The 12458-nt window shown below is 37.2% G+C and overlaps 1 protein-coding gene across 4 annotated transcripts in view; it reads left to right on the top strand.

Annotated features, from left to right (window-relative positions):
- LOC111611685 (interferon-induced very large GTPase 1-like) overlaps nt 1-12458 on the top strand; it is a 42090-nt gene that overhangs the window by 12988 nt on the left and 16644 nt on the right. For 3 of the 4 annotated variants that reach the window (XM_023349378.1, XM_023349376.1, XM_023349381.1), the window contains one exon: nt 745-4262. In XM_023349378.1, coding sequence (XP_023205146.1) covers nt 745-4262 — 3518 coding nt within the window. Of the gene's footprint in view, nt 1-744; nt 4859-8072; nt 9561-12458 lie in introns of those variants that run through there. The other variant, XM_023349377.1, reaches the window with a different exon arrangement.

Here is a 12458-nt window from a genome sequence, read left to right as displayed (position 1 = left end):
GTCTGTCTGTGAGGAAATCCAGCAGCCAGTTACACAGGGGGTTTTGAGCCTTTAGTTACTTTTGTTTTAGTTTATTCTTTATAGTTATTTGTTAGTGTTTCATTAATTTTCCTAGTTGTCCAGTTTGTGTTCGCCACTTGTGCCATTTTATCTCTCTCTTTCCTCAGTCTGCCTTCTGCTCTCTCCCCTCACACCTGTAACCTGTTTCAAGTCAGCCATCTGTTTGTTGTTCAGTAATTAAGCTCCCCAGTATATATAAAACTTCTTCTCAGTCACTCCTTGCTAGTTCCTCCTGTTACTTCTCTGTTAAAGCCCATTTTATGCTCTCTTTATGTTCCTCTTCCTGCATTTCGTGTTCTGCTCTGGCTCCCAGTGATTCCTGTGATTTTTGCAAGTTTTTTGTTCTTAATTTTTTTTAATTAAAACTTCCTAATATACTTGACACCTCTGCCTTACTGTCTTGGGTCTAACATCACCAGTGCAACATCATGAGACATTGGTTTTCTTCAGAGTTTAAAGATCATAGGTTGCCGAACTGGATACATTTCTGTACAAGAACAAAGTTTGGATGAAAGTAATTCACAGGTTGCCCAAGAATCTGAAAGTGAACATACAGAGAATGAATTGGTGCTTTTTATAGCATCAACATAAACTCAAAAGAGAGTCATGTGAACCCAAATAATGAGTTAACTTGTATTTTTTTTCTTAAGAACAATAAAATAACATTTTGTTTCCTTTTTGCAGCCTACTTGGAACACTTTCCAAGAGAACCAAAAGAAACACCAAACACAAACTGAAAAACTACTCAGAAGACTTCACCTCCAGGACCAACATCAACACATGCTGTCATCAGAGGACTTTGTACAAATAGGTCCACCTATAAAAAAGACTAATGAGATCTTTGAGAGAGATCTAGTTTGTGCTTTTCTTCAGAGGTTGATGATGTTAGATTATAGAGCCAGATACATCCCTGTACAGCAAGAAAGCGCTGATGTGAACAATTCACAGGCTGTTCAAGTGTCTGACAGTGCTGTTACAGATGACGATGACTTAGATGCTCTTTTTACAACTAATGTAGACATAGATCAGTCAAAAGAGAATCATGTGCACCCAATGGATGTTCAAATGGCAGTATTTCACTGTTCAGACAGCTTCTTTAAACAGAAAATGATCACAAAGTTGTCACAGTGTCAGTATGCCTTACCACTGCTTGCTCCTGATCCTCACACAACAAATATTGAGTGTCCTTTGTGGACGTTCAGACAAATAACAAAAACATGGAAAATAAGCACAAACAAAGAAAATGCAACCACTGTCACCATGAAAAGCATGCCAATCTACAAAGCTGAGATTCCCATGGTTTCATTTTTCAGACTGGGCTCCATGTCTTTGTCCAAATCTCAGCTGATGAATGCTTTGATCAACAACCGCCATGACACATTCTTCCACAGAAACTGTGAAGGCAGCACCAAATCTCGTCATTTGATGGATGGTGTGGCAGAGATTGCCTGGTACTGTCCTGCTGGAAAAGACAATGATTTCTTTACTGACTGCATTGCCTTCTGTAATCTTCATGGGGATTCTCTAGCAATTGGAAAACAGCGTGAAATCCTGACTGAAATGTCATCAGTCATTGTTGTTCTTGTGCCAACTCTGGAAAAAAGCCAGGAAAGTACTGAAGTCATTTCTATGCTTTACAAGTCTTCAAAGCCTCTAATCATCCTCAATGCAGATAATGACTGTAGTGCAGTTCGGGTGAAGCCTCAAAAATACAAACTAGGGCTGAAAGAAAGAAGCCAGTCGGATGTTTCTACAGATCTGAAAAAGATTATAAAAACCCTTTTGTCTGAACCCCACACATCCTTCCGGCTGGAAACTATGGCCAAAGTCTCTGGGATCATAGTGGATGAAGATCAGAAAATCTGCCAGAATGGGAAATCTGCTGCAATGGAAATAATTGAATTGATTGAAAAGATGAACGTTGCCAAAATCAAAGATAAATTTCTTCCCTGCCAAGGTCAACTTTGGTCCAACTGGTGCAAAATCAATAAAGAGCTGCATCATCTAAAGGGAGACATTGAGAAAGAAAAAGGTCAGAAGAGTCACCAGCTAATGAAACTACGAAAGAAACAGTGTGATGTGTCCGACAGTAAACTGATGAGGTTGTTCACTCAGAGGCTCCAGAGTTTGCCACCAAAAGAAAGAGAATATTTCCTGACATGGACTCAGATCCTTATAGATGCCCTCTCCACAGATGATCTCTCTTCAATTCTCCAAAACTATGATGAAACCTGGTCAGAAGTCTTGGTTTTGAAAAAGAAACATGACAAATCTGCTCAATTAAAACACAAACAAACTGAGCTTGAACAGTTGTCAAAAAAGCTTCAATCAGCAACCTTTGGTCTGGAACACATCTTCAGAGAGATGGGACAGATCTATGAAGCCCATAAATCTTTGAACAAACCATCGCTGGGCCAACAGCCTGACTGGACTAAATACCCTGAGCTGGCTGCAGATCTGATGATATCAGGACACCCGATGGAGCTGATGGATGGGGATGCAGGCCATGTGCCTTTAATATGGATCTCTAATCTTTTACAGGAAGTCATCAAGAAACTCGATGACCGGAGAGTCTTTGTGCTGTCAGTTCTGGGTGTACAAAGTAGCGGAAAGTCAACAATGCTGAATGCCATGTTTGGCCTGCAGTTTGCAGTCAGTGCTGGGAGGTGCACCAAGGGTGCCTACATGCAACTGGTTAAGCTGTCAGAGGAAAACAAGGATAAATACCAGTTTGACTACATTCTAGTTGTAGACACTGAAGGACTGCGAGCTCTTGAGTTAGCAGGGAATGCTACCCGTCATCATGACAATGAACTTGCAACATTTGTTGTTGGTCTGGGAAACATGACACTGATCAACATCTTTGGTGAGAATCCAGCTGACATGCAAGATGTCCTACAAATTGTTGTTCAGGCTTTCATGAGGATGAAGAAAGTCAAGCTTTCTCCAAGTTGTGTGTTTGTCCATCAGAATGTCACAGATATTACAGCAGCAGAGAAAAACATGGACGGAAAGAGACGGCTGCAAGAAAAACTGGACAAGATGGCTCAACTTGCTGCCAAAGAGGAATTGTGTGATGTTGAGTGCTTCAGTGATGTCATTGCATTTGATGTGCAAAAAGATGTGAAATACTTTGCTCAGCTATGGGAGGGAAGTCCACCAATGGCTCCTCCAAATCCAGGTTATAGTGAGAGTGTCCAAGAACTGAAGTCCATCATCTTGTCTAAAGCCAAACAGTCTACTGGAATCACTCTGTCACATTTCAGCACCAAAATTCAGGACCTGTGGAACGCCTTGATGAATGAACACTTTGTTTTTAGTTTCAAAAATACCCAGGAAATTGCAGTTTATAGAAAACTGGAGGTCCAATATGGGAACTGGACTTGGGTCCTGAGGAGTGAGATGCTGAACATTGAAAACCAACTTTATCCCAGAATTGAAAAAGGCCAACTGGACAAAGTTGAACTCAGTTATCTTAATAAAGAAATGGCTAAAACATATGCAGAAGTAACAAAAAGTATATCAACTTACTTTGAAGATGACAAAGACAAAGAGATGTTGGTTCAATGGCGGGGCCGATTTGAGACCAAAATCAAAGAGTTTCATGATGATCTTGTGAGAGGAGTGAAAAGAAAACTGGATGAATTAATCCAGCAAAATAATGCTAGGAAAATGCTTGACAAGAAGAAGACAGAGTTTGAAAACAAGCTACTCCACAAGAGCAAAGAGCTTGCTCACCAGTTAAAATGCATTGATGATGAAGAGGAACTAAAAGCAGATTTCAACACTGTTTGGAATTACTGGGTTAAGGAATTAACCTCAGATACAAAACCCATCGAGAACATAAACTTGGAGGAAGATCAGCATCTTGTCCTTCTTGAGCTTGGTGTTGAACATAATCTCATTGATGAGTCAAAAAGAAGTAAGAGATACAAAAATCTGTCAGAACATGGTGATTATTCTGATTACATAACCATGAAGAAGAGCTTTGGAGGTGTCTGCAAATTTGTTAAAATGACTTTTGTTCCACATGAAGAACAGGAACTGATCAGATCATTCATTAATGAGGTTGAACAAAAATGTCTTGCAGCTATTAAGAGCAAACCTGTTGCAACAAGAGGCTTTACATCAACTTACTTGAAGGAAGTGGCTCAAAATATAAAATCTGAAATACAAAAATTGGGATCTCAGAGAAACTATGTATTCAAGAAGGAGTTTACAGTTGACCTTTCACTGTATGTGTTTGATAGGGCAGAAGGTTGGCTCTTAAACTCCCACAAGATCTACAGAGACAACAATGATGCTCTGACTTATTTGGACAGCAAGAAAAATGAGTATTACAACATTTTCAGAAGCTTCTGCAAAGGAAGTTCATCTGCTGTGGTGTTTGGAGAAATTATGTGTGAAAAACTCAAAGTCTCTGCTATTGAAGCCGTCTGCAACAAGACTGGAGTTGATATTGCTGGAGAGATGAGGTCCAATTTCCCAGGACTCAATGAGAGCAGACTGAATTTAGAGAAACATGTGTTAGCATCTCTGGCAGAGAAAGAAGACTTTAGCAGATTCATCAGCTACATCAGAAATCCAAGAGCTCAAGTAGAGGCTTTCATCAAAGAAGAAGTAAAGAAATACATGTTCACGACACACAGCGATCAAGTCCAGATTATTCTCAAGAAAAATATAGAAGATATCACCAGAGTCATCAGTCAGGCTTTGTTTGAAGCAACAGAGAAATTCAAACACAGAAAAGGAAACATAGAAAAGTGGGTGGAGGAATTTCCTAGTAAACTGAAGCCAAATTTGACACTTGATACCATTAGTTGTCAAAACTTCAGTGACATAAACAATTTTGAATTTCTTAAAGAAGAAATAGAGAAAGGCCTGAAAAGCATCACAACAGAGATGAGCAAACTCTCCCTGGAAAAGATGAATGACTGCAGGCAGAAGCCTGATCAGATCCTGATTGATCAGCTGTGTAACTGCTGCTGGGAAAGGTGTCCATTCTGTGCTGCTGTTTGCACAAACACTGTGAAGGACCACAGTCCTCAGGAACACAGCGTTCCTTTTCATCGACCCTCTGGAGTCGAAGGTTGGCATTACAGAGGAACAGTTGATCTGGTCAATGATTTCTGTACCACGTTAGTTGCAAGTGACAGACACTTTCACCCAAATCAGTCAAATTGGACAGTTCCCTATCGAAAGTACCCAACAGCAGGAGAAAAGTATGCTTCATGGAGCATTACAGCTAATGCCTCCATGCTGGCCTACTGGAAATGGTTCATCTGCCACTTTCAAAAGGAATTAGAAGACTACTATCATATGAAATTTCAGGGTCACGGAGAAATTCCTCCGGATTGGAGAAACTTCAGTAAAAAGGATGCTATTGAAAGTCTGAATGAAATGTGTAGTTTGTGAAGAAACTGCAGGTTCATAGAAACTAATCAAAGTTGTGGATTTGAGCAGTAATTATAATGTTCAAGGCTCTTCAAAATGAATAAATGATCATTTATTACCTTTGGTTTGTACATCCTGAATGAGTTAAACTTGAAGGATAACTCAAATGGCTTTAAACAAACAGCTGTATGTTTTACTTTATATTATTTTTCAGTCTTATTGTTTTTCTTTTTGTTATTCTGATTATTTTTTGTCACCAAAAGGTGTTATTTAGGAAATAAGCATTGAAATATCAAATATGACTCTTGATTTGGGTTACAGTATGTAAACATCTTGCCTTTTGTATCCAGAGGGAATCAGTTTATTATGGTATATTTTCTCATGTTTTAAAATTTTATACATGTATGGTAACATTAAAATCTTAATCCATATATTTTTTAAGCCCAATTACAATCATATTGATCCATTAGATAAATATCTTAAAATAAACCACATGTGCATTTCATGAACTAGATGTTTTTTGTAAATGACTTTAATGAATTTAGATTCACCCTGCCCCTATTTTGTCATTTATGTTAAGTTAGTTAAACTAATTTGTTAAGCAACTTAATATTCTTCCATATTTCTTTTTAGTTTTTTTTATTTCTTTAGTAATTCTGACTTATTCCCTGTAAATTAGATTTTCTCTAAATAAACTCCAGGTTTTGTAATAGAGAATGATCATGTAAAAAATTTAATGACTCGAAGTAAATGAAATAAGCATAATTCTTTGACATATCACATCATTTATGATAAATATAAGATTTAACAGGACAAATAACACAAATGATTCAGAGCATTGTTTTACCAGTAAATGTTTGACTTTAACTTGTATTAAATTCACTAAAATGCTCCTGATTTCTTAACATATATCTATGGGTTTATCAGATGTTCAAGTGTGTCAGATTGAACATAACAGTAATTATAGATAATGAGGTAAACATGAACACAGTTGGAATGAGATCTTCATATTCACCAAGAAGTTCCTCTTCAAGCATGTCCATGGAGTTTCCACACAATCTACAATAGAAAATATGCATTTCATTCATAAACTGAAAATGAAACACAGACAAATATTTCTACATGGCTTAATATGATCAGGAATAAGACAGTCTCTGTATGCTTGGGGTTCGTTTAGAAAGACTTCCTGTCACGTTACTCCTTCTCTGCAGAAGGTTGTGCATTTTACACTTTACATGATTCCACCACCCAGGGGTCTTTCAGCTGCACAGAAAAAGCTCCAATTTAATTTAAAATTTGTTTTTAACTTTTTATTTTAATAAACAAAAAAACATCCAGCTGCAAAACTCCAATCATGTTTTGGCCATAATATATGCATTGGTCTTTAGAAGTTTTATTTTTTGTCTTTGGTGTTTTTCCAGCTAATCAATCCATTAAAATAAATGGTCTGGGGTTCTGTGGTGGCAAAGGGGCAAAGCATGACCCACATATGGAGGCCTTAGACCTCGTGGTGGTAGTCACAGGTTCGATTCCCTGTCTGGCAACATTTGCCGCATGTCTTCCCCCTCTCTCATTACCCTCTTTCATGTTGAACTACTTTCAAATAAAAGCCACTAGAGCCAACTAAACCTGAAATAAATAAATGGTCTGAACTTATTTGATGTTTTTCTCAAAGCACTTTACAGTAGAGCAACATTCACTCATTCACACTCACATGTAAATCAATAGGCGGTTTATCTACTGAAGCCAATTTGAGAGCAAAATCAATGAGTTTCATAAGAATTTGTGAGAGGGGTGAAAAGAAAACTGGATGAATTAATCCAGCAAAATAATGCTAGAAAAATGCTTGACAAGAAGAAGACAGAGTTTGAAAAATCTACTCCAGAAGAGCAAATAGCTTGCTCACCAGTTAAAATGCCTTACAGGCAATGAAGACAAACTAAAAGCACAGTTCAGTGACGTTTGGAGTAATTTGGTTAAGGAATTGTGAGAGTGGAAATACTATTTATGGAGCTGTTTTTACTAAAGACTTTCGGCATTCCCTTTCATGTCAGCCTGATCCTGATCCCCTCTTTTTCCTGGTGTAAGAAGTCGAATTGGACCAAATATGACTTGGAAAGGTTGCTGTTTGGACAGATAAGAACAACAGCCTTGCTATTCTGCACGCCTAAAATGGAGCAAATGTTGAGGTCAAAAGGTTTCAACTTATTCCAGGAAGTCCAATACACATCCAGTGTAAAATAGAGCCAGAATTGCTACACAAATGAAGGGCAGTAACGCCATTGGTCGAAGCTTCCCAATACACACCAGTAGAGCTGGGACTCTAAAAAACTGATGTCAGAAGCAGAAGTCGAGAGATTTTGGATTTCTGTAATGATGTAAATGTGACGTTTTGGTTCCGCAGATGTGCATTAAATCTCTTCCCGTTTTTGGCTATGAGCAGAAGGAATTTGAGTCCTGTGTATTTCTTTATTTTATATACATATATATATTCAATGAATTTAGGCACCTTTAAATTCCTCCAGCCTCAGATACAAAACCCATCGAGAACATAAACTTGGAGTGTCACTTTGGCCGACGGAGGCTCTGCATACAGAAAGGAGGTGAGGCAAAGCCAAATTTGACACTTGATACCATTAGTTGTCAAAACTTCAGTGACATAAACAATTTTGAATTTCTTAAAGAAGAAATAGAGAAAGGCCTGAAAAGCATCACAACAGAGATGAGCAAACTCTCCCTGGAAAAGATGAATGACTGCAGGCAGAAGCCTGATCAGATCCTGATTGATCAGCTGTGTAACTGCTGCTGGGAAAGGTGTCCATTCTGTGCTGCTGTTTGCACAAACACTGTGAAGGACCACAGTCCTCAGGAACACAGCGTTCCTTTTCATCGACCCTCTGGAGTCGAAGGTTGGCATTACAGAGGAACAGTTGATCTGGTCAATGATTTCTGTACCACGTTAGTTGCAAGTGACAGACACTTTCACCCAAATCAGTCAAATTGGACAGTTCCCTATCGAAAGTACCCAACAGCAGGAGAAAAGTATGCTTCATGGAGCATTACAGCTAATGCCTCCATGCTGGCCTACTGGAAATGGTTCATCTGCCACTTTCAAAAGGAATTAGAAGACTACTATCATATGAAATTTCAGGGTCGCGGAGAAATTCCTCCGGATTGGAGAAACTTCAGTAAAAAGGATGCTATTGAAAGTCTGAATGAAATGTGTAGTTTGTGAAGAAACTGCAGGTTCATAGAAACTAATCAAAGTTGTGGATTTGAGCAGTAATTATAATGTTCAAGGCTCTTCAAAATGAATAAATGATCATTTATTACCTTTGGTTTGTACATCCTGAATGAGTTAAACTTGAAGGATAACTCAAATGGCTTTAAACAAACAGCTGTATGTTTTACTTTATATTATTTTTCAGTCTTATTGTTTTTCTTTTTGTTATTCTGATTATTTTTTGTCACCAAAAGGTGTTATTTAGGAAATAAGCATTGAAATATCAAATATGACTCTTGATTTGGGTTACAGTATGTAAACATCTTGCCTTTTGTATCCAGAGGGAATCAGTTTATTATGGTATATTTTCTCATGTTTTAAAATTTTATACATGTATGGTAACATTAAAATCTTAATCCATATATTTTTTAAGCCCAATTACAATCATATTGATCCATTAGATAAATATCTTAAAATAAACCACATGTGCATTTCATGAACTAGATGTTTTTTGTAAATGACTTTAATGAATTTAGATTCACCCTGCCCCTATTTTGTCATTTATGTTAAGTTAGTTAAACTAATTTGTTAAGCAACTTAATATTCTTCCATATTTCTTTTTAGTTTTTTTTATTTCTTTAGTAATTCTGACTTATTCCCTGTAAATTAGATTTTCTCTAAATAAACTCCAGGTTTTGTAATAGAGAATGATCATGTAAAAAATTTAATGACTCGAAGTAAATGAAATAAGCATAATTCTTTGACATATCACATCATTTATGATAAATATAAGATTTAACAGGACAAATAACACAAATGATTCAGAGCATTGTTTTACCAGTAAATGTTTGACTTTAACTTGTATTAAATTCACTAAAATGCTCCTGATTTCTTAACATATATCTATGGGTTTATCAGATGTTCAAGTGTGTCAGATTGAACATAACAGTAATTATAGATAATGAGGTAAACATGAACACAGTTGGAATGAGATCTTCATATTCACCAAGAAGTTCCTCTTCAAGCATGTCCATGGAGTTTCCACACAATCTACAATAGAAAATATGCATTTCATTCATAAACTGAAAATGAAACACAGACAAATATTTCTACATGGCTTAATATGATCAGGAATAAGACAGTCTCTGTATGCTTGGGGTTCGTTTAGAAAGACTTCCTGTCACGTTACTCCTTCTCTGCAGAAGGTTGTGCATTTTACACTTTACATGATTCCACCACCCAGGGGTCTTTCAGCTGCACAGAAAAAGCTCCAATTTAATTTAAAATTTGTTTTTAACTTTTTATTTTAATAAACAAAAAAACATCCAGCTGCAAAACTCCAATCATGTTTTGGCCATAATATATGCATTGGTCTTTAGAAGTTTTATTTTTTGTCTTTGGTGTTTTTCCAGCTAATCAATCCATTAAAATAAATGGTCTGGGGTTCTGTGGTGGCAAAGGGGCAAAGCATGACCCACATATGGAGGCCTTAGACCTCGTGGTGGTAGTCACAGGTTCGATTCCCTGTCTGGCAACATTTGCCGCATGTCTTCCCCCTCTCTCATTACCCTCTTTCATGTTGAACTACTTTCAAATAAAAGCCACTAGAGCCAACTAAACCTGAAATAAATAAATGGTCTGAACTTATTTGATGTTTTTCTCAAAGCACTTTACAGTAGAGCAACATTCACTCATTCACACTCACATGTAAATCAATAGGCGGTTTATCTACTGAAGCCAATTTGAGAGCAAAATCAATGAGTTTCATAAGAATTTGTGAGAGGGGTGAAAAGAAAACTGGATGAATTAATCCAGCAAAATAATGCTAGAAAAATGCTTGACAAGAAGAAGACAGAGTTTGAAAAATCTACTCCAGAAGAGCAAATAGCTTGCTCACCAGTTAAAATGCCTTACAGGCAATGAAGACAAACTAAAAGCACAGTTCAGTGACGTTTGGAGTAATTTGGTTAAGGAATTGTGAGAGTGGAAATACTATTTATGGAGCTGTTTTTACTAAAGACTTTCGGCATTCCCTTTCATGTCAGCCTGATCCTGATCCCCTCTTTTTCCTGGTGTAAGAAGTCGAATTGGACCAAATATGACTTGGAAAGGTTGCTGTTTGGACAGATAAGAACAACAGCCTTGCTATTCTGCACGCCTAAAATGGAGCAAATGTTGAGGTCAAAAGGTTTCAACTTATTCCAGGAAGTCCAATACACATCCAGTGTAAAATAGAGCCAGAATTGCTACACAAATGAAGGGCAGTAACGCCATTGGTCGAAGCTTCCCAATACACACCAGTAGAGCTGGGACTCTAAAAAACTGATGTCAGAAGCAGAAGTCGAGAGATTTTGGATTTCTGTAATGATGTAAATGTGACGTTTTGGTTCCGCAGATGTGCATTAAATCTCTTCCCGTTTTTGGCTATGAGCAGAAGGAATTTGAGTCCTGTGTATTTCTTTATTTTATATACATATATATATTCAATGAATTTAGGCACCTTTAAATTCCTCCAGCCTCAGATACAAAACCCATCGAGAACATAAACTTGGAGTGTCACTTTGGCCGACGGAGGCTCTGCATACAGAAAGGAGGTGAGGCAAAGCCAAATTTGACACTTGATACCATTAGTTGTCAAAACTTCAGTGACATAAACAATTTTGAATTTCTTAAAGAAGAAATAGAGAAAGGCCTGAAAAGCATCACAACAGAGATGAGCAAACTCTCCCTGGAAAAGATGAATGACTGCAGGCAGAAGCCTGATCAGATCCTGATTGATCAGCTGTGTAACTGCTGCTGGGAAAGGTGTCCATTCTGTGCTGCTGTTTGCACAAACACTGTGAAGGACCACAGTCCTCAGGAACACAGCGTTCCTTTTCATCGACCCTCTGGAGTCGAAGGTTGGCATTACAGAGGAACAGTTGATCTGGTCAATGATTTCTGTACCACGTTAGTTGCAAGTGACAGACACTTTCACCCAAATCAGTCAAATTGGACAGTTCCCTATCGAAAGTACCCAACAGCAGGAGAAAAGTATGCTTCATGGAGCATTACAGCTAATGCCTCCATGCTGGCCTACTGGAAATGGTTCATCTGCCACTTTCAAAAGGAATTAGAAGACTACTATCATATGAAATTTCAGGGTCGCGGAGAAATTCCTCCGGATTGGAGAAACTTCAGTAAAAAGGATGCTATTGAAAGTCTGAATGAAATGTGTAGTTTGTGAAGAAACTGCAGGTTCATAGAAACTAATCAAAGTTGTGGATTTGAGCAGTAATTATAATGTTCAAGGCTCTTCAAAATGAATAAATGATCATTTATTACCTTTGGTTTGTACATCCTGAATGAGTTAAACTTGAAGGATAACTCAAATGGCTTTAAACAAACAGCTGTATGTTTTACTTTATATTATTTTTCAGTCTTATTGTTTTTCTTTTTGTTATTCTGATTATTTTTTGTCACCAAAAGGTGTTATTTAGGAAATAAGCATTGAAATATCAAATATGACTCTTGATTTGGGTTACAGTATGTAAACATCTTGCCTTTTGTATCCAGAGGGAATCAGTTTATTATGGTATATTTTCTCATGTTTTAAAATTTTATACATGTATGGTAACATTAAAATCTTAATCCATATATTTTTTAAGCCCAATTACAATCATATTGATCCATTAGATAAATATCTTAAAATAAACCACATGTGCATTTCATGAACTAGATGTTTTTTGTAAATGACTTTAATGAATTTAGATTCACCCTGCCCCTATTTTGTCATTTATGT

This window comes from Xiphophorus maculatus, chromosome 16 (genome assembly GCF_002775205.1).
Source record: "Xiphophorus maculatus strain JP 163 A chromosome 16, X_maculatus-5.0-male, whole genome shotgun sequence".
Taxonomy (NCBI): domain Eukaryota; kingdom Metazoa; phylum Chordata; class Actinopteri; order Cyprinodontiformes; family Poeciliidae; genus Xiphophorus; species Xiphophorus maculatus.
The sequence above is the reverse complement of the archived record's forward strand: the minus strand, read 5'-3'. Positions and strand labels throughout refer to the sequence as shown.